Consider the following 27914-nt stretch of genomic DNA (forward strand, 5'->3'; position numbering starts at 1 on the left):
TTTGGCTCCCGATTGGCTGCTGCGTTTCCTCTCCCTCTCTAACCTCCGCGAGTCCCTCCCTCCCTCCTCTTTTTCGAACCTTCATCAAAGGGAGCGAGCAGAGGGGAGAGTGAGCCACGCGCGCTGCGGAGCTTGCACTTTATTTCCCCTCAAGTTTTGCTGCTGCAATTCTGCAGCGCGGACTGCTTCGCCTGATTACTCGGAAGCAAGTCCCGTTGAGTCCAGCGGGGCTTCCTGCAGCCTTGGAGTCTCCTGGCTTAAAAAGTTTTGGGTGCAATCCTAAACCACGCCTATACTCTGAAGTAAGCCCCGTTGAATTCGGCGAGGCTTACTCCCAGGTAAGTGGGGTTAAGAATTGCAGCCATAGGCTAGAGCATCTCTACGCTCAGTGCCCAGCACTTCGGATGTTCGAGTCCAGCCAGCCCCGTTCCCTCCCGGAAGCAGCAGCAGCGCTATTTCTCCCCAGGAGAGCAACGCGTTCTGACCTCTCCTTAAAAAAAAAATAACCTGCCTAGATTGCTAGCAAAAGAAGGGAAACAGTTTGTCTATTCGTGTACATTTTGGCCCATTGTCTGCTGCAATCTCTCTAAGTAATGCCAAGAGGAGCAGGTTTTGAAAACTGCAAGGGGTCCACTTGAAATCCAGTCCTTGAGAGAAGACTTTGGGGATGCATTTGCATTTAAATCCTTTATTCCCTTTCCTCAGTAGTTGCTAATCCTAAACACACCTGATTGGAAGTAAGCCCCACCAAATTGAAAGGGGCTTACAGAATTGCAGTCTGGGCAGAGGAGGCGTTTGTTTACGCTGGAGAAAAGACTGCGCATCATTCTATTTATATGATTCTGATCCTGCTCCCTTCCTTCAATGACCTCACATGGAGAGGGGCTTAATCCATGTTGCATTCACAACGACCCTGCGAGAGACTGAAAGATGGCCATTCACGCAACAGCCTAACTTGAGTAGGGATTTGAACCCAGAACTCACTGGCCCAAGAGTTCTGTCAGCCTCCTATTTCTCTCCACTCTCCACCACGTGCTGACGTTTTAAAACATATGTTCCGGTGTGCTGTGGCTTCCTTGAAGCGTCTTGCTATGGAGAGAGTACGTTGGGCCTTTTCCTATGGCACCTGGGTCCCCTGCCGTGAGGACTGGCTGCTGTCAATGTGCGTCATACAGCCTGAAGAGAGAGAGCGCATTGAACAATTTGTCTTCCGCCGCGATGCCAAGGCTGCAGTGGTATATATATTTATGCTCTTATTTTAAGATATACTTTGCTGAGATGAATATCTCTCATCTCTTAGTTGTTATTTTAGCATAAAGGTAGTGCTTCTAGTCCTGCCAACCTAGCAGTTCAAAAGCACCTCAAAGTGCAAGTAGATAAATAGGTACCGCTCCAGCGGGAAGGTAAACGGTGTTTCCATGCGCTGCTCTGGTTCGCCAGAAGGGGCTTAGTCATGCTGGCCACATGACCCGGAAGCTGTACGCCGGCTCCCTCAGCCAATAAAGCAAGATGAGCGCCGCAACCCCAGAGTCGGCCACGACTGGACCTAATGGTCAGGGGTCCCTTTACCTTTTCCTAGTGCTTCTAGACAGAGACTTTTGCAAGTGAGAGATTCATTGAACCAATAGAGTCTACCCAGTCTCCTATGCTGATAACTGCTATAATAATAATAATAATAATAATAATAATAATAATAATAATAATATATTATTTATACCCCGCCCATCTGGCTGAGTTTCCCCAGCCACTCTGGGCGGCTTCCAATCGAGTGTTAAAAACAATACAGCATTAAATATTAAAAACTTCCCTGAACAGGGCTGCCTTCAGATGTCTTTTAAATATAAGATAGCTGCTTATTTCCTTCACATCTGAAGGGAGGGCATTCCACAGGGCAGGTTCCATTACTGAGAAGGCCCTCTGTCTTGTTCCCTGTAACCTCATTTCTTGCAATGAGGGAACCGCCAGAAGGCCCTCAGCACTGGATCTCAGTGCCAAACCGCCCCATCAGCATAGCGTTGGCTCCAGAGTATTGGGTGTTTGGGCCTTCATTGAGTTTCCTTAAATGGAGGGTTCTTTTAGCCTGCTTTTGATCTTGAATACTTGCAAAATGAAAATGACAGGGTGGTGAGTCCTCTCTTGTCTATTGCCACTCTCTAGAGCAGGGGTTGGGAACTGTTTTCAGCTCCAAGGGCCACATTCGCTTATAAGCAGCTTTCTGGGGGCCGAAATCGGAGGTGGTCAAGGCCAGAAGCAGATGCTGGCAGAGCAAAGAATGCTTAATTTTGCCTTCGCACATATAAGAGATCATGGAATCATAGTTGGAAGGGACCATCTCGTCCAAGCCCTTGCAACGCAGGAATCTTTTGCCCCACGTGGGGCTGGAACCCACAACCCTGAGATGGAGTCTCATGCTCTACTGACTGAGCTATCCAATTTGCTAGTTTCTACAAAAACTGGAACACTCCTCTCTGTATCCTCCATCCAGACAAGCAGGAGCGAATATCAGAGTTCAAGGACGCATTCCAGCCTGGCAAAAATACTCAAGGAAGCAAGCCCAGTGAGGGCTTTGGCCTGGGGTAAGGGGTGTGGCCTGGAGAGCATTCTGAGGGCCAGATAGATCCCTGGAGGGCCACATTCAGCCCTTAAACTTAAGTTTCTCTAGCCCTGTCCCAGTGGCCAACTCCCACTTGGCTATATCAAAAGGATGCAGAAGAGACTAACCATCTCTTTCCATCATCATTTTTATTTTTTAAATTAAATTTGATGGTTGATTTATCCTGCCTGGGGCAGCACAAAGCGACTTACAACCCACCGACCAAACAGACGGACAAACCCTCCCACAAAAGTATATTAAAATCAAGAGGAAATAGAAATACATTAAAAACACCCCACCCACTTCTAAAAGGCCACACCAATTCTTTTTTCTTTTTCCTTTTTCCTTTCTCCTCCTGTGATGAGGCTGCATTTTAATATTTTATTGTTTCAATATTTTATTGTTGCATTTTAATCTTGTTTTTAAGTTGTATTCATTCAGCTCATTTTTATTACTGTTTGTTAGCTGCCCTGAGCCCGGCCTTGGCTGGGGAGGGCGGGGTATAAATAAAAATTATTATTATTATTAATTAATTAATTAAAGGCCAAAGGCCTGGTTATAAGGGTAAGTTTTTGCCTAGAGATTTATAATGATGGCTCCAGGGGAGCCTCAGCTTGGCTGGGACCAGCTGTCATTTAGCTCCTCTCCTCCCAGAACTGCCGCTACAATGGTAATGTCTCCTGGTCGTTTTATAACTTTATCATGTAACGGAATAAAAGAGTTGAAAGGAGGAGGAGGAGACGTAGATGCCAGGCTCTTCGGTGGCATCCATGCTTGCTCTGTAACGTCTAGTTCCAGCCGACGTTTTAAAATAAATGAAATGTAAATCGGCTTGAGTCACTGCAGAACTGTGTGGTATGATCCATTCTAATCAGCTCTGTAGGCAGATGTGAAAATGGGATTTCTGTTTGCTGCTTATATTATCTCCTGTGCTATAGGTGGTGCTGGTGCCCAACGGATAATATATGAGTGCAATCTTTCTAATACTTTTTTTAAATCATAAAAATAGCCCTGGGAGGGGTGTGTGGAGTGCAAACCCACTGCTAAATCATAGAGAGCAATGCCTATGAGTTCCTCATTAAATGCATCATTCGAAAATGTAATAAAAGCGAACCGTTTCCTGACAAACTTAGGACCAGCCATTGGTTTCTCCTGTTCATGTGTATAGACAGTAAGTTCCATCATTGTGACCGTTCTATTTCAGTGTATTAATTAGAGCAGCTTCCCCAACCTGGTTCCCTCCTGATATTTCCATCATTCCCTCTCAGCATGGCTGTGGGAGTTGCAGTCCGAAGCATATAGGGGCTGGGTTGGAGGGTATAGGACGGATGAGAGAGACATGGGTTTAAGACAAGCCTACCTCTCAGGGTTGCTGTGAGTATAAAGTAGGACAGCCCCTGTTTCCGTCTTTCTTGCAGGAAGAGTGGAATACACACACACACACACACACAGTGGTACCTCGGGTTACAGACGCTTCAGGTTACATACACTTCAGGTTACAGCCTCCGCTAACCCAGAAATAAGAACTTTGCTTCAGGATAAGAACAGAAATCGTGCAGCGGCGGCACAGCAGCAGCAGGAGGCCACATTAGCTAAAGTGGTGCTTCAGGTTAAGAACAGTTTCAGGTTAAGAACGGACCTCCGGGGTTTCTGTTCTTATCCTGAAGCAAAGTTTTTAACCCGAGGTAATATTTCTGGGTTAGCGGAGTCTGTAACCTTAAGCGTATGTAACCCAAGGTACCACTGTGTGTGTGTGTGTATTAAGACCCCTCAAATGTATATGTGTGTGTGCATTATTATTCTGTTCTGTTCTATTCTATCTTCTATTATTATATTATAAAGTAGCTGTAATATTTGGCCCAACTTGTAATAATAATAATAATAATAATATTTTATTTATATCCCACCCTCCCCAGCCAAAGCCGGGCTCAGAGCAGCTAACAACAGTAACACAGTTTACATAAAATCACAATCAATTAATTGAAATACATTCTAAAATCAATTCATTCTAAAATCAATTCAGAATCAAATTAATGGCAACTATTGGGCTAGAGTTCTATGAGGATTATCAAAGGTGTGTTTTAATTCTGTTTTTAAAAGAATAGCTGTGCTCTATAATGAACTGTCAAAACATTTTTGAAGGCAAATGGTATCTTAATATATCCCCCCCCCCCTTTTACATAGAACAGTTACTTGCTGTACATTATTTGTTCATTTTGCCTCATAGGCTGGCCGTCTGCTGATAAGAAAATTAATTGCAGAGAAGCTGAAGATTCCTTGGAATGAAATAAAGTTACAAAGGACTTCAAAAGGCAAACCTGTCCTTGCAAATGACTTAAGCAGTGCCCATTCCAGCTTCAGCTTTAATGTCTCCCATCAAGGGAATTATGCTGTTCTTGCCGCCGAGCCTGACTGTCAAGCTGGCATTGACGTTACGAAGACGAGCATGCCAGGTAAGTGTACTATAAAAGGTAAAGGTACCCCTGCCCGTACGGGCCAGTCTTGACAGACTCTAGGGTTGTGCGCCCATCTCACTTAAGAGGCCGGGGGCCAGCGCTGTCCGCAGACACTTCCGGGTCACGTGGCCAGCGTGACAAGCTGCATCTGGCGAGCCAGTGCAGCACACGGAACGCCATTTACCTTCCCGCCAGTAAGCGGTCCCTATTTATCTACTTGCACCCGGGGGTGCTTTTGAACTGCTAGGTGGGCAGGCGCTGGGACCGAGCGACAGGAGCGCACCCCACCGCAGGGATTCGAACTGCCAACCTTTTGATCGGCAAGTCCTAGGCACTGAGGTTTTACCCACAGCGCCACCCGCGTCCCTAAGTGTACTATAGTCACTCTTAAAAAAAATTAATTAATAATCTACAGTGTCCTAGGACACGAAAGAGAAGCCACTTTGCTCATTTATTGCAACACACGCTGTAGAGGGATTTTTGAAGTGCCAGTGATTGGCTGAGCTTTCCTTCGTTCACAGTCTCTGACTGCCATTGGCTGAATTGTTCCAATTTTAGAAATGCAGGAATAATAATAATAATTTATTATTTGTACCCTGCCCATCTGGCTGGGTTTCCCCAGCTACTCTGGGCGGCTTCCACAAAGACCAAAAATACACTAAGATGTCACACATTAAAAACTTCCCTGAACAGGGCTGCCTTCAGATGTCTTCTGAATGTCAGGTAGTTGTTTATCTCTTTGACATCTGATGGGAGGGCGTTCCACAGGGCGGGCGCCATTACCGAGAAGGCCCTCTGCCTGGTTCCCTGTAGCTTTGCTTCTCGCAGTGAGGGAACCGCCAGAAGGCCCTCGGCGCTGGACCTCAGCGGCCGGGCAGAACGATGGGGGTGGAGATGCTCCTTCAGGTATACTGGGCCGAGGCCGTTTAGGGCTTTAAAGGTCAACACCAACACTTTGAATTGTGCTCGGAAACGTACTGGGAGCCAATGTAGGTCTTTCAGGACTGGTGTTATATGGTCTCGGCGGTTGCTCCCAGTCACCAGTCTAGCTGCCACATTCTGGATTAGTTGTAGTTTCCGGGTCACCTTCAAAGGTAGCCCCACGTAGAGCGCATTGCAGTAGTCCAAGCGGGAGATAACCAGAGCATGCACCACTCTGGCGAGACAGTCCGCGGGCAGGTAGGGTCTCAACCTGCATACCAGGTGGAGCTGGTAGACAGTTGTCTCGGATACAGAATTGACCTGCGCCTCCATGGGCAGCTATGAATCCAAAATTACTCCCAGACTGTGCACCTGGTCCTTCAGGGGCACAGTTACCCCATTAAGGACCAGGGAGTTCTCCACACCCGCCCGCCCCCTGTCGCCCAAAAACAGTACTTCTGTCTTGTCAGGATTCAACCTCAATCCATTAGCCTTGGTATAAGGAAGCTGCCTTATAGCAAGCTAGACCATCAGTTCATCTGGCTCAACATTGCCCACTACATTGTGTGGCAGTTGCTGTCCAAGATTTCAGGAGGGAATCTTACCCAAGGAGATGCCAATGAGACCTGCGGCATGTTTCTAATTTTGTTTGACATGTTTTTATTGAATGTATGCATGTACATATTGTTACAGAAGTTGGGCGCCACCCTCAGTGGGTTCCGGGCGCTCACCCAAGGTTTGTGCTGCTTTGGAGAATTGAAGACGTGGTGGAGATTGTCGTAGCTTAAAGAAATATGATTTATTCACATATTCACACCTTTAGTCTGTGTGGAGGGAGTCCAGATCTTACAGCAGACATCCCCAAACTCAGCCCTCCAGCTGTTTTGGGACTACAGTTCCCATCATCCCTGACCACTGGTCCTTTTAGCTAGGGATGATGGAAGTTGTAGTCCCAAAACAGCTGGAGGGCTGAGTTTGGGGATGCCTGTCTTACAGCATGGTCATTTCAAGAGGGGCTGGTCCCCCACAGCCATGGAGTCAAAGGCATCTCTCCCAGCCAGACTGCAGCCAGCCTGCCCAAGATGGATCCCAGTCTTTGTTCTCCCCCTTCCTCTTCCCAGCACACCTTGCTCTAAAAACTCTCTTTTCTTGTCACCTCAAACACACACCCCATCACCATGGCAACCTCTTTCTGCCTAGGCCCAGTATTCCTCTCAGATGGGCCATCAACACTTTTGTCACATTAATAACTCTAACCTAGGTGAGGCCCTGGCTTGGAACAGAAGCTTAGCTTGTGTTTTTCCACTTGACTGCAATTTTCCCTTCAGTACTCAAAATATTCAAAATCCTGCCATTTATAATTTCTAGGGTTTAGTCCCTAACAGTATTTATTTGCCCATTTACGGTATTTCTACCTCACCTTTGAGCTGAAAAAGCTGGGGTGTGGCAAATATCAGTACTAAGATGGTCCCTGGCAACAGACTTATAATCTAAAAATACATGACAGATGAGGGGGAAAAAAGAAATGGCAGTGAAAAGTAATCTCAAGCACCAAGTTCTTAAAGTTCTTATAATACAGTTGTATTTACCCTGCTTTGGGCTAAGCAATTCATGTAAACAAACAACCAAACTATACCAATATGATTCTCTGGAAAACGAAAGGCTGGACTGACTCCCCCCCCCCCCAATTCTGTGGATCGGTGTGTGTGTGTGTTTTTCCTTCCAGAAAGGAAAGAGGCTTTATGTTCCAAAAACTAAGAGTTACAAGGGATTTGTATTTTTCTTTATCTTAAGAGCAGCCACAGGGTGGCACTATTGATCTGTGGAAAATCTTTCCATCTGTTCCGATATTCAGATTCCAAAACATTAAGCACTTGCGGATGAAACCATCTGCAACATTTAAACCGCCACATTGAAAAGGGGATGCTCGTCATGATATGTGAAAACCATTTTGGCACCCAAATAACGCTATAATAACCAATCCATTTTCTCTTCTCTCAGAGCTGTATCTCTGTCAGGGAACAACTAGACATCTCTAACAGGAAATTCTCAGCACCTTTGCTACACTACAGCTCCCAGGATTCTTTGGGGCAAACCATGATAATCTAACTGGTATAGAGCAGGTATTTTTGCAGTGTAGATTTGTTCTTCAGACCAGGCTGCTTAATTACCGGTACTTAGTTTTGTCTTTACAGTGGTACCTCAGGTTAAGTACTTAATTTGTTCCAGAAGTCCGTACTTAACCTGAAACTGTTCTTAATCTGAAGCACCACTTTAGCTAATGGAGCCTCCTGCTGCCGCTGCGTTGCTGCTGCATGATTTCTGTTCTCATCCTGAAGCAAAGTTCTTAACCTGAAGCACTATTTCTGGGTTAGCAGAGTCTGTAACCTGAAGCGTATTTAACCCGAGGTACCACTGTATCTCTTTTTGGTGGGGGGTGGAGAAGTATAAGACATGCTAATTTTCCAGTGATTCTATACTGTTCTCGATGCCTCGCCAACACTCAATAACTGCTTTTATTTACAGAGTGCTGGTAAGCTCCTGTGGAGATTGGTGATAATCTAGTGCCTTGCCTTATGCAAAGCTATAAGAAATCGAATCAGGAACCTAAAAATTCATTAAAAGTAAACTTTTTGGGTGAAACCGTCTAAAGCAGTATTTCCCAAACTTGGGTTTCCAGTTGTTTTTGAACTACAATTCCCATAATCCCTGACCACTGGTCCTGCTAGCTAGGGATGATGGGAGTTGTAGTACCAAAACAGCTGGGACCCAAGTTTGGGAAACACTGGTCTAAAGTAAGAGCTGCTTCATAATGTTTAAAAATCAGCAGGTATGGAAGACCACCAGGAAAGATAAGCTTTAACTGCATTTTAAAAGGCAGGCTAAAATGGTGCAGAGATTTTTCCTGAATGGTCTGCTGCCATCAACTTCCAGCGTCACCTTGAATGTCCCAGCTGCAGATGCAACACTATATCTCCTCTTCTGCAAAACTTTGGATTGCAGTCTAAAGGGATGAATGACCAAGGCCAGCTCTGATCATTAATGTCCTAGTCTCTGCCAGATTACTGTTACGTGCTGTCAGAGGGGCTGCCTTTAGTAACCTCAAAATCTGCTCTGCAAGGTTAGGTGAGCTGGAGGCCCTGTGGATTTCTGTTGCACAAGCAACTGCACGTCCCAAGTTAAGCACTATTTGAGTCCTCTAAATAGCGGTGAGAGTTGAGCACTGGAGCCGCTTGCCTCCATTGAGACCAACGCAACTTAAAAGTAACTAACATGGAGAAAATAATGTAAATGGCTTTCCGGTGCTTAAATGCTGAGAAGAGTTATCTGCATCTGTATAATATGCATGCTGCCATTTCCGTTCACTTTTTGATTAATGGGCTTTTCAAGGTTCTGCTGTGAAAAAGCTGATAATGGAAGCAGAAAGTATTTTCCTAGGGGAGAGAGTGAAAGAAATTTCGACTCAGCTCTAAACTGCTTGCTTATCTAGCACGCTACTGTTGTAATAGCCTTGCCTAAGCAGCACAGGAAGCTGGCATCATGCAAGCCAGTGTAAATTAAGCCAGAGTAAAGACAGGGATGTGGGTGGCACTGTGGGTTAAAACCACAGAGCCTAGGACTTTCTGATCAGAAGGTCGGCGGTTCAAATCCCCGCAGCGGGCTGAGCTCCTGTTGCTCAATCCCAGCTCCTGCCCACCTAGCAGTTCAAAAGCATGTCAAAGTGCAAGTAGATAAATAGGTACCACTCCGGCAGGGAGGTAAATGGCATTTCCGTGTTTGCCAGAAGCGGCTTAGTCATGCTGGCCACATGACCCAGAAGCTGTACGCGGCTCCCTTGGCCAATAAAGCGAGATGAGCGCCACAACCCCAGAGTCGGCCATGACTGGACCTAATGGTCAGGGGCCCCTTTACCTTAAAGATAAACCAGAGCCAAATTCTGATCAGCAGTGAGGCTACAGCTGGATGAGCCAGCCTAAGCATGGCAGAGAGGAAGAACGCCTTCAATATTGTGTTTGAGATACACCACCCTTTTTGCCGGCTTAATTTATACCAGGTTGCCAGGTCATGTGACTCAGCTGAACCAGGCTTAGGATCCAGCCTAAGTCCCCCCTGCCATGGTCTCGCCCCCGCTTCACCCCCCCTTTCAATGCTTACACTGGGCTGAAGATTGAAGATCTTCTGGGCTCAGCTCAGCTAGCTAAGTCCTGGCTGAGCCAGGATGAGAGAGATATACCAGCCAAGGATGAGGGAGTTTCATCAGTATAACCCCAGCTGGATCCTAACCCATCCATCTTGCCAGATAGGATTGTTCCGTAAGTCCCGCTTTGGTGCAATTAAAGCATTTTACTTCCTATGGCTACTGCTGCTTTTTTATTTTATTTTATTTTATTTTGCATCATGATCCCACCAGCATATTCCATCAGAGGTCTAACTGAAGTATGGTGAACTCTTCAGTCACAGCATGAGAATGTTTCCAGGTTGTTGGTTTTTAGCATTCATTTATGGGAATAATTGAAATTAAGATTATTTTCTGTGAGTGACAGGGCATACAGAATACTATTTTTATCTGTGAAGTGTGGCATGGTGGAAAGTTTCGGGCTAGTGCTTGTTATCCTAATAATATTCAGCTGAACTTAGTTGTTTTTTGTTCATCAGTGGAGCTTAAAGTGCTTTACTGTATAGATTTCAAGGGAGACCTCCACTGGTGCCATGCAATATAAATGGGAGTAGAGTAGAGAAAGAGTTAAACTCAAGCTCAAGCTTCCCCTTGGCTGCTGTTGGGAAGATGGGAATGCAGTAGTGAAAATCTATGCCTGATGAATTTCTGCCTGTCATACACTTGGAAATACTGCAGGACACATGTCAAAAGGGAGGGGGGAAATAGCAGTGTCATGCCCTATTGCTTCTCAAAACTGCTCATGGATACCACCCTACCTGTAAGAATAATGTGCTGACAGGTTCTGCAGTGATTTATAGAATTCATGGCTGCACACTAAGGACTGATACTTGGAATACTCTGAATGGTATTTCCTTTTCCAAGCGCTTGAGACATAGATACCTTTTTGGGGTTTTTTAAAAAAAGATGTATTTCTGAAATGTGGGCCTAGAGCAAACCAGAAACCGCACACCCCTCTCTCGGTGCCTTCAAAATACTCTTCACTTTCCCCCTAACATTTTTAGCCGTCATTCACATTAATGTTATCATCCGTCCTCAGGGCTTATCCTACCCCGTCAGTTAACAGTTATCATCTATCCCTTGCCAGGGGAAATCAATTAAAAATAAGTTAAAACTAATTTTACAACTGCTGACGCAAAGCTGGATTGTCTGCTCCCTGAAATGAACACTCTAGAGAGGGAGCGAAGTTCAGATACGATTCATTCAGAAGGAAATTAGACATGAAGATTCTAGCAGCCAATTATTCTCTTCCCAGACAAATCCCGGGCATGAATACTTGAAAGTTAAGTTCTGCTGTTTCACTGGGTCTTGCTCCCAGGTACATGTGCCTAGGATTCCTCCATTTCAGAGCTCTAAAGCCTTTATTTAGTGCCCTGGATGGTGATAATATTTGACTTATTTCCCCACCCCACATAAGAAAAAAAGCGTTTGTTGCTTTTCTGTTTGAGGGGAGATAAGAAATTGTTGCTTTCAATTATGAACATAAGGAGTATGAGCTGCACAACAGCTTTTTTAATCTATTCATAACAGATAAAACATTAATTACGTTTATGTTGCTAATGAGATATTTAGCAGCACAGTTGCTGAAAAGAATTTTTTTCTGTCACTTCATCCCATTTTATAAATAGGTACCTCATGCCTAGGTTTTCGTGACCCAGAAGTCTGTATCTAACCTGCAGGATAACAGATAAATATGTTCATTTTCTTTAAAAAAAAACTCCAAAGATAAATGTGTTAGCTTTTTATAAGTTTTATTTGAAATTAAAATAAAGCATTTATTATTCCTGGGAAGTTGCCCTCCCTCCCCCCCACTCTGTTGCCTCTATAAAAGAATGCAATTCAGAATTTTGGCACTAGGGGGCAGGGCAGAGGGGCAGGCTGTGGGGCTGAGTCCCACTGGTGGCTCTCAGGCCACTCTGAGAAATACTGAAATAGCCCCTAATGTACATTCCTCACTTTGAGGAAGCGCATTTTCGGGATATCTTCCTTTGTTCAAACACTGCTTTCTCTGGAAATAAATATGACAGAGAAATCTAGTCTTGTTCTCTGTGAAGTATAATTGTTTAAGTGCACACTGAAAAGGAGAATGATTGTTTATTGCTGAAAGGGTTTAACACTGGAAAATTCCATTTTAGTATATACTAAGCTACAAGACAGCTCTCTCTGAGCTTCAGTTGGATTGACCATTAACCGTTGCTGTTCTCTGCTGGTTTACACGTAAGTGTTTAACCTTAGATCATGTGATTAAGGTATTCAATTGCAAATCTCCATTTTGAAGGAAGTTGCCTGTTAGTAACTCTCTGGACGCCACAGAGAACAAAAGAATGTGATAATGAAGCTTCTCAAGGAGCTGCATAAACTTAGACTGGATGCAGGCTAATGCAAGCTATGGGAGAAACAGAGATTTGATTTTTACTCTGATCATAATTAGGTACATTATGTATATATTTAAGAAGAACCTATGCTTGGATAGGCATGGAATTATCCGGCTGTATCATTGATTGTTTTGTACTTGTTTTTGAAGACATTCTAGATAGTAAAGCTTTGAATAATAATTATGGGTCTAGATCATTTTGCTTCCAAAAGGAGTCAGCTTTTATGCATCCAGTATTAATATTTGCAATATTCTCACCCCATTTCCAAGAAAATCTATCACATTTGTAATGTAAAGATCTGCCAAAATTGTCAATATCCTTACTTTGAAACTGATGATGGCAGAACTTTTGGAGAACCTGTGGTCTTCTAGATGTTGCTGGACTCCATCTCCCACTATTCCTGACCATTGGCCGTGCTGACTAGGGTTGATGGGAGTTGGAGTCAGGCAGCATCTGGAGAGGTACATGTTTCTACTGCAAGTTCTAATCTTTTACAAAATTTCATGGTATTATATAGTTAATCAGATTCATTAACAAGGCAAGATGGCAAGAACTTGGCCTTCCACAGGAAAAGGTTGCTTCTGAAGTTAGCTTTTTAAATTCCCATCTCTTTAAATGCAGTTGGTAGGATTGTAATTGCTGTTATTTTTTTTAAAAGAGAGAGATGTCTTTTTTCCCAAATAATGAGCTTGCTAATAATTTCCCAGCATGCTCAGCTAAGCTAAAACCAGAAATCTACAAGGCCTTGCTTAATAATGAGTATACAGTGGTACCTTGGGTTACGTACGCTTCAGGTTACATACGCTTCAGGTTACAGACTCCGCTAACCCAGAAATAGTGCTTCAGGTTAAGAACTTTGCTTCAGGATGAGAACAGAAATTGTGCTCCGGCGGCGCAGCAGCAGCGGGAGGCCCCATTAGCTAAAGTGGTACCTCAGGTTAAGAACAGTTTCAGGTTAAGAATGGACCTCCAAAACAAATTAAGTTCTTAACCCGAGGTACCACTGTATGCTATATGGTAATTTATGGACCTAATAGGTATCTGAAGCCATTTGCACATAACAAATAGGAGCCTATACAACATAAAACACTGTTGCTGTATCTAGGTTTTATTTTATTTGTTTTTAATCTTATATTTTGGAAATGTACATCGAGTTTGGGGGGGCAAGAGTGTGGGGCCCTAAACTATAGCTTGTTTAGCTTATACATAAATCTGGCACTGTACTGAATAGAGCAGAAAGTGGTCTGAGAGGAGGTTTGTACCCTGTGGTATGTACACACCTGTGACTTTATTTTGTCCCACAACTGCTTATCAAAAGACTTTCCCCCTCAAGCTTTAAACTGAAAGTTGGAACACGTGAAACGTTTTTTGCTGGTCGAAGTAGGATGAGTTATCATCAGCAGCCATCCCTCTTCCAAACTGCTATTTTATTTTCTGAAGTTGTGAAAGGACTGCTGATGCCCTTAGCCTTCTATGTGAAAGAGAAACACCTTATTGAAATCTTTTGGCTTTTAGGGATAAGAAAGGTGACAATGTCATCAGCAATAAATTCCCCTTTGAATATGTGTCATCCTGTGATCTTGTGGGAAATCACTTGACCTTATGGCTATTGGCCTTTTTATTTATCCTTGTACGGAAAGCGCTTTTTAGTTGAGATCAAGGCTTCTTAAATGCTTTTTGTAAAAGCCGCCGCTCATACATTCACTGCAGCTCTTCCAAGAAGTTGCCTTTGTTGTCTGTCCCCCCCCCCCCCGATTTGCAGCTCTCAGTTAAAAGTGTCTCAACTTGGATGAAAAAGCATTATATATCAATTTGTTCCTTTAAAATACGACCTTCTGCCTCTCTTCCTGTCCCACTTGAAACAGGCATATCCAAGTGTGTTTGAATGCAGCACTTAAGGTTAAAAAATGCTGCTGGAAATATAAATGAGGGTCAGTTGAAAATTTGTACATTGTATTATAGTGCAACGTTTGAGAGCTAAACATTTCAAAGCACCATTCACAGAATTAGAGCACAACACCAGGCAAAGGGTTAAAACCCCTCACTGATCTAGATAGGGTGCACCAGCAATTCATTAATTTTTAAAAAAAACATTCTCACAATCCCTTTTTTTAAAAAATAAGTTTTATTAGGCTTTCTAGAGAAAAATACAAAGGTTAATATCAAATTTCTTTTCCCATTTTTATCTGAACTAAGACTTTGGTCTAAATTCCGTAAAAAAAGGGGGGGACAAAGGAGTAGAAAAAGATAAAGAAAAAGAAAAAAGAGTAGAAAAGAGGTTAGAAGAGAAAGATAGAAAAATAAAATTCGGAAAATAAACTTCAGAAAATAAAATTCAGAATATCTAAACAATATTCGCTTTGTCCAATCCAATATAACACCCAACAAAGCCACTTTCTGCAAACAAACATCTTCAATCATCTAATCCAAATATCATTATTCCTTTTTTCTTTTTCATGCAAAAAATCCATGAGATGTTCCCGTTCTTTAACAAACGTTAACAATGACTTTTCTGTAATTAAAGGTGTCAATTTCGCCGTCTCCTCTAAGTTCATTCGTTTTAACAGCCATTCTTCCTTTGTTGGTAGTAATGAGCCCTTCCATCTTTGTGCATATAAAAGTCTCACAGCCGTAATCATATATTGTAACAAAGTTCCATAGTCCTTTTCTAACTGTATATCCATAATACCCAGCAGGAAGAGTTCTGGCTTCAGTTGAAAATTCCACCCTCACTGACCTTGGCTCTCCAGATTAACGTGCCATTGACCATATGTGTAATACTCTGAATTGCCCTATTCCTTCAGTATGTTTGATGTTGCCCTTGCCTGAATTTGCAACTCCTCACCTAAGGCAAGGGTCGGAAACCTGTGACCTTTCAGATGTTAATAGATTGCAACAGGGGTCAGCAACATTTTTCAGCTGTGGGCCGGTCCACCGTCCCTCAGACCATGTGGGGGTTCGGACTATATTTTGGGGGGGGGGATGAACGAATTCCTATGCCCCAGAAATAACCCAGAGATGCATTTCAAATGAAAGCACACATTCTACTCATGTAAAAAAAACCAGGCAGGCCCCACAAATAACCTAGAGATGCATTTTAAATAAAAGGACACATTCTACTCATGTAAAAACATGCTGATTCCTGGACCGTCCAGGGGCCGGATTGAGAAGGCGATTGGGCCGTATCCGGCCCCTGGGCCTTAGGTTGCCTACTCCTTGATTACAACTCTTATCATCTTTGGTGGTTGGCTTTGCTGGCTGGGGGGCTGTTGGGATTCGAAATCTAGCAGCATTAGGGCAGCCACGGTTGGCTTAAATTGTCTTTTTCTCCTCGATCTCCGTGGAAACACAACGAGCTGCCAGAGAGGGACTGAGCACAGAAGGTTCAGTCTCCAACATCTCCATTATATATATATATATATATATATATATATATATATATATATATATATGTATGTATATATGTATATATGTGTATATATATATATATATATATATATGATTTTTATTGGTTTTACATATAATCACCCCTCTTATTTTATCTCTTTGGCTCAACTGAGCCTAACGACTTCATTCCCTCCTGTCTGATGGTTTACAAAATTAAACTTTACGTCTTTACATTTCACTTTACATTTCCTATCCTTGTTATATCATTACCTAAAATATTATGTTACTCAGCCCGTATAGGTAGCAATTCCATCTTACAAATTTTCAGATAAGCTTGCTAATGATGATAATTGCTTGCAGTTGTCTTTCAAATATCATATAAATTTGTTCCAGATCCCCGCCATCTCTAGACAGGGCTGGGACAGTCTCCCTTTCCAAAATTCAGGAGAGCTACTGCCACTCTGTGTAGACAGTACAGTGATACCTCATTTTACAGACGCTTCAGGTTACAGACTCCACTAACCCAGAAATAGTACCTTGGGTTAAGAATTTTGCTTCAGGATGAGAACAGAAATCGCGCAGCGGTAGCGGGAGGCCCCATTAGCTAAAGTGGTACCTCAGGTTAAGAACAGTTTCAGGTTAAGAACGGACCTCCAGAACGAATTAAGTTCTTAACCTGAGGTACCACTGTACTGAGTTAAAGGAACCAATGGTCTGGTTCTGAATAATCCCCAGAGTCCCTAACAATCTATTTCCCCCCAGTCATTTTGCTTTCTAATTGCAGGGAGCGGTTCAATTCCGGAGTTCTTTCGAATTATGAAGCGGCAGTTTACAGAGGAAGAGTGGAGAGCAATCAAGTCCATGAACAGCGAATGGCTTCAGTTGGATATGTTTCATAGGCACTGGGTAACTGACCATTTTTATTTTTAACCGTTTATCCATAATCCAGTCAACACAGCCCCTCTTCAAATATTTGAGTGGCTTTGTTTTGAAGAACTTTTATTGAGTCGTTTATATATTTGCTTTGAAAGCCTACAAAGAAGAATCGGAGGAGGGTTTTGTTTGGCCTGCATTTTGTAAAACAGTTGTGTTTAAATGTATCAAATGTACAAAATGCCATAATGTTAATATATAACATAGAATGCACAATACAAATCTTAAATACTATAATGCACTATAATCATATTTCATACACCATTTCAGTATTTGCTGCTATCATTAACAATCAGTCTTTATGTACCATCTCCTAAAATATATTTAATTAGTGGGGTGACATATTTTTCACTACTTCCAACACATCTATGGATTACATTTATCTTTCAGATTTCACACACCTAATTTTAAATTACAGATCTCAACTTTAAAAAATGTAGCAAAGTGCATCGAAAGTAGTATTTTAGGATGAAATACGTTTAGAAATGTGTTCACCAAGCTAAAATACTATTTTGTGATAAAATGTGTGTTTCATATGTATTTCTTTTTAAAAATATTTTTAATTAACTTTATTAAATTTCTTCATCAACTACATTAGTTTCATACAATATTTTTCAGAATAATGGGCATAATACATATATATCATACATGAAGACACAAATATTATTCATACAAATACCCACTTATTAAACTGTCAGTAAATATTAAATATTTTATAATTCATTAATCTGCTCTTTTAAAATTCTCATTATTACATTAAATATTAAATAAGAGAATATGAATTCCCTCCATCTTCCGTTATTCCTCCTTTCTTATATATTGGTCTGCTAATTTCCAGTCTTCCCATTTTCCTCTGTATCCCTCCACTTTCATGTGATTGTTAATGTAATAATTGACATTTCTTCCCCTATTTTTCTAATTACTTCATTTCCAAACCTGGCTTAAATTTTTCTTCAACATTTTAGCATTCACAATCCTTGTCAGGGTTAAATTATACAGTATCTTGAGTCTAGATTTATTTGCAATTCTGGGGGGCGGGGGGGGATTCACATAATTTGGGAGACATAATAGAAAATATTCAGTTATTATCTCCTTAATTTTTTCATTTATAACTATTAGCACCGTCCTCCAATATTGCTTCGCCCTTGCACACTCGCACCATGAATGGATACAATCTCTCTTAATGTTATTACAGAACCAACATTTCTTCCTGTAGACAGGAATAATTCTTCAATTATTTGCTTTGTACAACATTGAAACATTTCCCCTCTCATCTCCTCCCTGCCAAACAACTGATGGGCAGGTGGATTCCCCAACCCTGTTCCAAGTCACCTTGGAATTTCTTGTCCCCAAAAAGGCACACGTATTGAGGTTTCTTGCTGGGGTTCCATTCCGATGTCATATAACCCCTGTTTATTACTTATTATTATTTATTTATTGGGTTTATATACCGCCGTCCATCATAAAATTTTATTTTTTTAAAAAAAATAGTTTATTCTCCCATTAGAGTCACAAAATGTTTAGGGGTATGCGTACCCTCGCGCACCCCCCCCCCCAGAAAAAAAGCACTGGGGAGAGGTATTGTGGTCCTGAGCTACACTGCTTGCCAGTTCATTTCCAGATTCAATTTGAGGTTTAAATTGGTGTTTAAAGTCCTAAATAACTGTGTTTGTTGTGGGGGAGGAAGGGAAAGGAGAATGTTAGCCACTTTGAGACTCCTTAAAGGGAGTGAAAGGCGGGATATCAAATCCAAACTCCTCTTCTTCTTCTTCTTCTGGCTCGAAATATGTGAACAATCACCTCCTTCGCTACAATCCCTTTTGAATGCTGATATCGGCAGAGGTGACACTCTTGGTAGCTTTTCCGCACTCAGAGGTGTGGCCCAGGAGACGGCCTTCTCTGTGGTGGCCCCTAAGCTGTGGAACTCCCTCCCTACAGAGATGTGATCGGCACCTTCGTTATACAGCTTCTGGCTATTCCTGAATCCTCACCTCTACCCTTCCTTTTGACAGTAGAAGTGAATATTTTTAGAACCCACTTTATTTTCACGATTGCAAATTGTTTTAAACAGTTCTTAATGTTATGCTTTAACGTTGCAACACCTGCCCTTGCATCCTTATAGTGAAGGGCATTTAATAAATAAATAAGTGTCAGAGGCTCAGGAGCAGAAGCACAGGGGAGAGAGCAAATAGAGAGCGGAAGAGAGGAATCCGAGGGGAGCGTAGGGGAATATGACAGTGACCCGAGAGATTCCATGAGCTTCTCCAGCGAATCAGAAGATTCCCAGAAGGGGGCGCCTATGGTAAGGGCAAGGGGGGTCCCAGGGGGGACGCTCCAGAAACAAGGGACCAGCGGGGACTCCCAAGGGAGCAGCGGAGGATCAGGACCAGTTCCCCCACCAGAGCACAGTGGGGGGGGAGAGTCACATGAGTCAGGACCAGCCTCTCCTCCAGCGGGGAAAGAAGATGAGTCAGGGATAACCACGCCCCCATCGGGAAGTGGGGAAACGGAGGGAAGGCCAGGTCCAGCTAGCCTCCCCGAAAGAGGGAGCAGTGACACAAGTGTAACGGTCAGAAGGAAAGTGGGAGGCTGCGCGCGCGCGCCAAGTTCAAATGTGGAGGAGCGCGGGACAGCAGAAAACCCGGATTGGGAGCCAGGTCCAAAAGCCCGAAGGAGGGAGTGGGAAGAGTCAGGGGACTCAGCGTCAGAGGAGTCTAGGAAGGCTGAGACTGACTAGCAGGCGGACCCAGAGAAGGAAGGAACAGAGGAAGAGGTGGAGTAAGGCTAGAATCTTAAACTGGTGTCAAGGGGGAGGAGATTCAGATGGAGCTTCGACGGTCTAAGGTACAGACGTAGCGTTGCACGCTGCGCGTGTGGAAGTGAAACTGAACTTCAATAAAGACTTTTATACTAGAGAAAGAAGCAGCGTTGGTCTTGTGTGAACTGGGACCTTGGGCAGCGCTGACAATAAGAATAACAGTTGATCAGTTAAATCATTCATTAAGCATAGAGAATGGCTTGATGGCACAATTCCACTAAAGCTAAAGAAGGAAGATGCTAGGGTGGGAAACTGCCTAAGAGCCATATATAAGCCACTTTGAGTTACTTGTAGGAAGAATAAACAGATAATCAATTAATTGACTGATCAGCTAAAACCTTCAGGTTTCGTGGCCAGTTCTTATTAATGCAGTGGGCATTTTTGTAACTCGGGTATCTGCAAGGCGGCTTCTGTGTTGTCCCATGCTTACTCCTGCCAATTGTACTCGCAAGATATAACCATGGAAATTCTCTATACATACCAGGCAGAAGAAAAAGACCTGGGATTTGGCCCTGGTTTAATCGTGTATAGGCGTGGAAGAATTTTAAATGTAAGTGGGGGGGGGGACACAATATAGAGTCTTGTGGTTCCTATTAGGTGGAGATTCAGAAAGCCACTCTACATATAGTGATTGGGATACTACTCTTAACCATACACGGGTTGACCATCTGCATTTTGATATTTATTTTTTACTTTTAGGCACTAAAAGAGAGCTTTATAAAAGCCATTGGTGTCGGGATAGGTTTTGACCTTCAGAGGATTGAGTTTAAAGTATCCCCACTGCAACTGGAAGTGGGGAAAACGTATAAGGAGACAGTTATGCTCTTGGATGGCGAAGAAGAGAAGGAATGGAGTTTTGAGGTGAGGCTGCAACCTACAAACTTCTCCCTAAAGTTATACTATATACTGTCTTGAAATACCATAAGATGTTGGTGTAACGCTTAAATTGCCTACTCGTGAGCTCCTGCTTGCTTGGGATCCCGATTTGTGAGGGTGCAGGGGTAGGAGAAGAAAAGGAGCTTGCCTAGTCGGTGTTGGAATTTCTGCTCCGTGATTGCAGTCATGGGATTGTTGTCTTTCACATGACTGTATATGTTTTGACTCCACAGAGTGGGAAGTGACGGGGACACGATGTTTGTGCTACTGTGTTCTGTGAAGTGCGACTGTTGTCCTTTGTTCTTTGCTGTCTGATGCTTGGGAGAGAGGGAGCCATGTTGCAGTGCTCCGTGTGTGTTTATATGTAAATAAAGCAGATTAGCCAAAATTCTGAGTTGCTGAGGTCTGTCACGCGAACTGCGCAGACTCTGCAGATCCCTAAGTGTGCCAATGTCAGTTGGCATCGGTTGCTGTGATGTTTGGGCTGAAGAAAGCTTATGAAGCTCCTAAACGATCAACCAGGAGGGAGGGAACATGCCACTCGGGCATGTGTCTCTGCCAGAGTCCTACTCGAGTGTAGGCTGAACTCCTGATAGTTGGTTGTGTGGACAGTGTTTCTGGGTCCCCTTAAAAATCCATTGGCCCAGGGGAGACCATTGGTTGTGCCTGGTTGATTTTAAGGGCAGAAGGCGGACTCAAGGCAGAAATTCCTCCCTCAGGGAGGTTTTTTTTGTGCATTTTTTGGTGCCACACTCTCCACCCACCACTCTCCACCCACCCCCTTAGTATTTGTGCTATGTCTCGAGGAGCAATCAAAACTACATTCACGTTTTCCCTGTAACGGCCAAATTTGTACATGGCTTTCAGGAGCGATTGTGCTGTTGCTTTGTTGAACTCTCATAAAGAAATTTGCTGTTGTTTGCAGAGAAGAAGGAAAAAACCTGCTTTGTCCTCTCGCAATGCCGCACAACCTTATAATGCACCCAGTTGGAGCACCCGTAAAGCTTTTAACGTCTGCAGTCTAGGAAGACCTCATGCCAGTAGTGGCAGTAACTAACATTTAGACTCCTGTGTTTGCTTTTCGAAATGGGAAATGATGTTAATATTAAGTCACTGAGAAATAACCTCTTAACTTCACTTTAGGGAACTAAGTTTCTGCTTTGATAATGTATGAAATGGTGGTGGGGGGATGGGATCAAGTATAGTAGGTAAAGAAGAGACTTCTTTTTTTACCACCCACAGCGAACAGAGTAGAAATTGTCAAAGCACTGGTCTTCAGCTGATGAGTTAGGGCCCCCCAGTAGGTCATGCGCTGACAACTAATGGCTCCATTGCTGTTTTCTTTGTTTTCTGTTTCCTTTAAAATAGGGAGAAAGACAATCCAAATGATGGGGTGGAAGAGGGTTAAAGGGTAACCAAAGGGTAGGCTACTCTTCTGTGGTTGTGTAGAAGACAATGCATTAACACCTGTGACTTTTTTCACCACCGCTTGACAGATTTGCAGCTACCAAAATCCTCATTTCTGTGGCCTGGTGGAGTGGATTTTGCCCCTAGACAGGAGGTTCCGCACCCCTTCCCTAATATTACTCACTCTAGAGCAGATCCATATTTGCAATATTTCACACATGGAACAGGAAGTGTTACATAAGAGGGTTGACAGGCCAACAGGTTAATTTACCTAAGCTGTCACTTCACCGACCTTCCAGAAACATGTAGCAACAATGGAAAAATGTAGGCAATTTTTCCAGTCTGTACTATCTAAACTTTTACTCTCCTACGTTTGCTTGCTATTAGTGTTGGTAGTTATTCAGTACACTTTTTCCCCTTTTGCCTTCTAGGAAACACGGCTAGATGATTGTCACCATGTTGCAGTTGCTCTGGGGAAACAAGGAGAGTTTGGAGAGAAGCCTGCCGCGGTAAGATGTTCGGGTAATTTTCAATATCAAGCAGAATTGTTAGTAGTTTTGTGATATTGTGTCTTCTGCCTTGAGATGGCTCTATGCTAAATAGCTGTTGAATTTTTAAATACACAATAGCACCCTTGGCTGGAATACAATTCCAAGCAGCTGTTAATAAAAACCTAGAGTAGAAAATACCGTCCTCCTGTATTCAGATCCTAGAATAAAATTGAATACTTGGGATATGATACTGGAGATCATCTAGCCCAATCTGCTGCTCAGTCCAACAGTTCCTGGACCTGCTCAGCTCTGCCACCAGAAAACTCCATGGTGGGGCTCTCTGCTGGCTGCTGCTAGTAAAGAACTTGCTGGCAACATTTCCCCCCACCTTCATTTTGGTGGGTGGAAGGAGGAGCTTCACAATAATATGAGATCCTGATGGACCAGGCCAATGACCTGTCAGGAGTCCAGTCCCCGGCTTGATCACACAGTAAGCGTAGTTAATTAATAAGGATGATTTATTGTCAAAACAACAGATAACTCCGGAGAGCTTAACACAGCCTCCGCCATCATCAATCAAGATGACCCTTCTGAAGATCCCTTCCGGTTACAGACGACATTGAACTTTCTCACTTTGCGCCTCTTGCTTTGTTTCCGGTCTAACAGCCCTCCCCTTAGCCGACTCTTAGGAGGGATTAGATCAGCTCCAATCTGTTCCCGTTCTGATAAACTGCTTCCTTCTCTGTTCACGCCAGTTTGCCCCTCCCAAGAGTGTTGGCTGGCTTCCAGCCGCTCTCAGCCATTCCCTTATCAACCGGCATTCCAAGGAGTGGGGAAGTTGGCACTGTTGTTGTTGTTTAGTCGTTTAGTCGTGTCCGACTCTTCGTGACCCCATGGACCAGAGCACGCCAGGCACTCCTGTCTTCCACTGCCTCCCGCAGTTTGGCCAAACTCATACTGGTAGCTTCGAGAACACTGTCCAACCATCTTGTCCTCTGTCGTCCCCTTCTCCTTGTGCCCTCCATCTTTCCCAACATCAGGGTCTTTTCCAGGGAGTCTTCTCTTCTCATGAGGTGGTCAAAGTTTTGGAGCCTCAGCTTCAGGATCTGTCCTGCCAGTGAGCACTCAGGGCTGATTTCCTTCAGAATGGATAGGTATGATCTTCTTGTAGTCCATGGGACTCTCAAGAGTCTCCTCCAGCACCATAATTCAAAAGCTTCAATTCTTCGGCAATCAGCCTTCTTTATGGTCCAGCTCTCACTTCCATACATCACTACTGGGAAAACCATAGCTTGAACTATATGGACCTTTGGCACTTTGGAGTTGGCACTAGCCGATGCTCATCCTGCCTGGCAGTCAACCCTCTCTGTTCCTGGCTGCTTTCTTCAATTGTCTGCAAACCTTCCCTGAGAGCTGGCTGCAAACCTTCACTGGGCGCTGGCTCATTCATGACATGGCCCTTCTAGCCCAGCATCCTGTTCTCCCCGAGGCTCGCCAGATCTTGCGGTGAAGTGATGCTGGTGTCACTCTACAGTTGTCTAGCAGGAGATGGCAGAACCCAGCAGGGCTGTGCAGTGGGACACTTCCTCCCAAACAACCCTACTCGCCCCAGCCTGATGTGAAGGGTGTTTGCATTGCACTGGTAATAGCGAACGCATAAAAAACAACAGCAGAAAAGGGAGACTTAAACATCGATACCCCACAGCTGACTTTCGTGGTTTTAAAAAAAGCTAGCAATTAAATGCAAAGTTGCTAGAAAGGCTATGGTGCAGTTTGGGATAAATGCAAACTTTGATGAATATACCATAATGGGACTATTACGCATGGCACGCGGGTGGCACTGTGGGTTAAACCACAGAGCCTAGGACTTGCGATCAGAAGGTCGGCGGTTCGAATCCCTGCGACGGGGTGAGCTCCCATTGCTCGGTCCCTGCTCCTGCCAACCCAGCAGTTTGAAAACACGTCAAAGTGCAAGTAGATAAATAGGTACCACTCTGGCGGGAAGGTAAACAGCGGTTCCGTGCGCTGCTCTGGTTCTCCAGAAGTGGCTTAGTCATGCTGGCCACATGACCCGGAAGCTGTACATCGGCTCCCTCGGCCAGTAAAGCGAGATGAGCGCTGCAACCCCAGAGTTATCTGCGACTGGACCTAATGGTCAGGGGTCCCTTTACCTTTCCCTTTACCATAAAAATATTATACTAAGTTTCAGAAGAATTTGGTTAGAAACCTAGAAAAGGTGAGATCCAACGTGGCCCGAGTGGGCGTCTGCTTATGTAATGGGGTGCTTCTTTCCTCTTCTACCTCCGTGTGCCTCCAAAATATGCTCCAGAGGGCTGGGGAACCACCCAAAGCAGATTTTGGGGGTGCTTGCGGGACTGGAACAAGGAGGAGAGAAACCAGAAGTCCTGTTATGTAAAACAAATTTCTGTTGCACAAGCAAGTGGGCATCATTGGATGTTGGCCAATGTGAAAATATTAAAGCGGTTAAAGAACCGGGGGGGGGGGGGGGGCGGGTAGCAAAAGCAGAATCAATCAACAATTATTTCAAATCAAATCAACTGAAGCAATTAATGTATAAATATCTGCTTTTCACAAAATCTATTAAAGGGAGCCATGAATCACAAATGTTTCCATATGCTTTCTCCCTCACACAACTGAATGTTCTCAGTTATTTTGGGCATTTCTTGATGTGATCACACAACAGCATGGATTCCTTTTTCTTCTCTCTCACTGAATCAGCATGCATACGCATTGGTGCATACATTATTATTATTATTATTATTATTATTATTATTATACTATTATTATTTAAATAATTAATATACTGCCTTACATCTGAAGAAGAAATACCAAGGCGGTTCACAATTGAATAACAGCCAATAGCAAACTAACAAGAATAAACCCAGTTAGAAAAATAAGACTACATTAAAAAATCCATAATTAAAATATATAAAACTAAATCCATTATAACAGGCATGGTAAATGCTTGTCTAAACTGGTGTGTCTTCAAGAGCTGGCGGAATGCCAATATTGATGGAGCTTCCCATATTTCAGCATATAAGATGGAGTGATCGACAGTTGTGTACCGAAAAATACAGAAAACTGCACGTGGCAGTTTCAAGCAGGGAAGAATGTGAGGCAAAGCAGACTGACGAAATGATAATGGACCAAAATGGGGAAAGTCTGATCCCCTTCACCCTGGTCCTTCAGATTCCAGAACCTTGGGGTCGTGCTCAAATGTGAACATACTGGGTTGCCTTTCAAAATTAGAATTAGATCTATCTTTCTCTGCCTCTCCCGTCTGTAAAATAGGTGTGTGTTGTTTTATTAATGTTACAAACAGGGGAAAATAATTACAATCTTGTTCTTCAATCATGGAAATACTGATCTGCATTTCTGTGAATTGAATTCCCCTCCCTTCTTCTTCTCAGGTGCTTTCTTCTGCTGCGACCCAGACTACATTTACCACACTGACTTTTGATGATTTAGTTGCCTCTGCTGTGCCTCTTGCACCTGAAGACCCTGCCTGCTGGGATAGCTTTTGTGCTAAGCAGGAATCGCCAACACGCCAGGGTTCCAATCCAAGATAAGAGAGGCTGCGTTTGCAAGGAGAAAAGCTGAAAGCACTCACAAAGGCCGCACGCTGTTCTCCTTTCCAGCAGTTAATTTGTATGTTTGGTGGTCTGGGTGGTGGGAATGCTAAAATTGCCTTTTGTGTTCTAGTTTTTTGGCTGTTCTGTATCAAATGATTACATTTTTCATTGACCTTTTCCAAGAAGACTAGATTCAGAAGACGGAAAACTGTTGGGTTTTCTGCTCTCTGGCTGAGTTCATATTATTATCAGCTGCTGAATCTTTGTATTTCATTTCTGCAAATATAATCGAGCGAGGGAAAGAAAGGAATGATGTTGTCCGACTTTAAAAATATTACATCAATCCTGATTTAAATGTAGTATTTTCCTATAGTGGAAGAGTTGGTGCATTTCTGTCTTTCCTCAAGTACCTTGTGTAATGTTTATCAGGAAGACTTCACGTGTGTGGCTCTTTATGCAATAACCTGATTAATGCAGTAGCTCCACTACACCACCATTTCAAGACACAAATCATACAAACAGAACAATTATCCATTCAGCAGTACCTAAGAAGCCCCTGTGTAGTCATGGTAAGGACAAGGGCACATGGCCACCATCCCACCAAAGGGGAGGGCACCCTTGTCCAGTAAAACATGAACCAGGTCTTTATTGTTTATTTTCCTGATAAGCCATTTGCCATTTCTGATTCCTAAAGTACTTGCAGTGAGTAAGTCTGCAAAGTTAAAATGTGTATATGTAGAGTATTTGGCAAGAGATGCCTTGGTCAATGGAATAAAGCGGTACTAGGACAAAGGTCCGAATCGTTAAAGCTATGGTTTTCCCAGTAATGATGTAAGGAAGTGAGAGCTGGACCATCAAGAAGGCTGATCGCCGAAGAATTGATGCTTTTGAATTAGGGTGCTGGAGGAGACTCTTGAGAGTCCCATGGACTGCAAGAAGATCAAACCTATCCATTCTGAAGGAAATCAGCCCTGAGTGCTCACTGGAAGGACAGATCCTGAAGCTGAGGCTCCAATACTTTGGCCACCTCATGAGAAGAGAAGACTCCCTGGAAAAGACCCTGTTGTTGGGAAAGATGGAGGGCACAAGGAGAAGGGGACGACAGAGGACGAGATGGTTGGATAGTGTTCTCGAAGCTACCAGCATGAGTTTGACCAAACTGTCGGAGGCAGTGGAAGACAGGAGTGCCTGGCGTGCTCTGGTCCATGGGGTCACGAAGAGTCAGACATGACTAAACGACTGAACAACAACAAAGTGTGGAGACCCTACAAATTTTAAAAGGGCAAGGGAACGACCACTTAAGTAATGGGTGGATGATCCAAAACTAACAGCAGGGTTTTATGTGGAACACTACTAAACCTTAGGTTACGTAAATACAATCCTGGTAACGACACACACAACGTAACAGCCAGTTTTTGACTATGTAACTTCTATTTCAAACACAATTCAACATAGAATATCACACAAAGTGTAATTCCATAGATCAACACATCATGCAAACAGAATATATCAAGAAAATTAAAGTCCAATGTATGGTCAGGAGATAAAGTCCATTCGGTTCCTAAACTGGCATATTGGCAATAACCACAATATGGTATTCTTATCTTATGATGTTCGACATATTGCTGCTTTGAGGATTCTAACGTTCATTGTATGTAAATATTGAATCAGATGGAAAACTTGAAGGTATGGCACAGCAAGGATTCCAGGATAATACCTTGTTTCTCCCAACCGGGCTTTGTCAACCGTGCATACTCTAAATTAAACAAACATGATATAACATAATCCTTATGCAAACTAAGTAACATAACATACTAAATAAACAAGTTTACATACCATATTCTTTTATGATGGAAAAATGGAACAGAATAAATTCAGTTAATCCAA

General features: G+C 43.2%; 1 protein-coding gene across 1 annotated transcript; it reads left to right on the forward strand.

Moving 5' to 3' along the window:
- Positions 1 to 118: 118 nt before the first annotated feature.
- AASDHPPT (aminoadipate-semialdehyde dehydrogenase-phosphopantetheinyl transferase) lies at positions 119 to 27914 on the forward strand. The gene is made up of 6 exons (XM_053385737.1): positions 119 to 1235; positions 4821 to 5046; positions 16694 to 16815; positions 20360 to 20521; positions 22375 to 22452; positions 25866 to 27914. The coding sequence occupies exons 1-6, from the start codon at positions 1053 to 1055 to the stop codon at positions 26022 to 26024; spliced, it is 930 nt and encodes a 309-aa protein (XP_053241712.1). The 5' UTR covers positions 119 to 1052; the 3' UTR covers positions 26025 to 27914.

Source organism: Podarcis raffonei, chromosome 4 (genome assembly GCF_027172205.1).
Source record: "Podarcis raffonei isolate rPodRaf1 chromosome 4, rPodRaf1.pri, whole genome shotgun sequence".
NCBI classification, from domain to species: domain Eukaryota; kingdom Metazoa; phylum Chordata; class Lepidosauria; order Squamata; family Lacertidae; genus Podarcis; species Podarcis raffonei.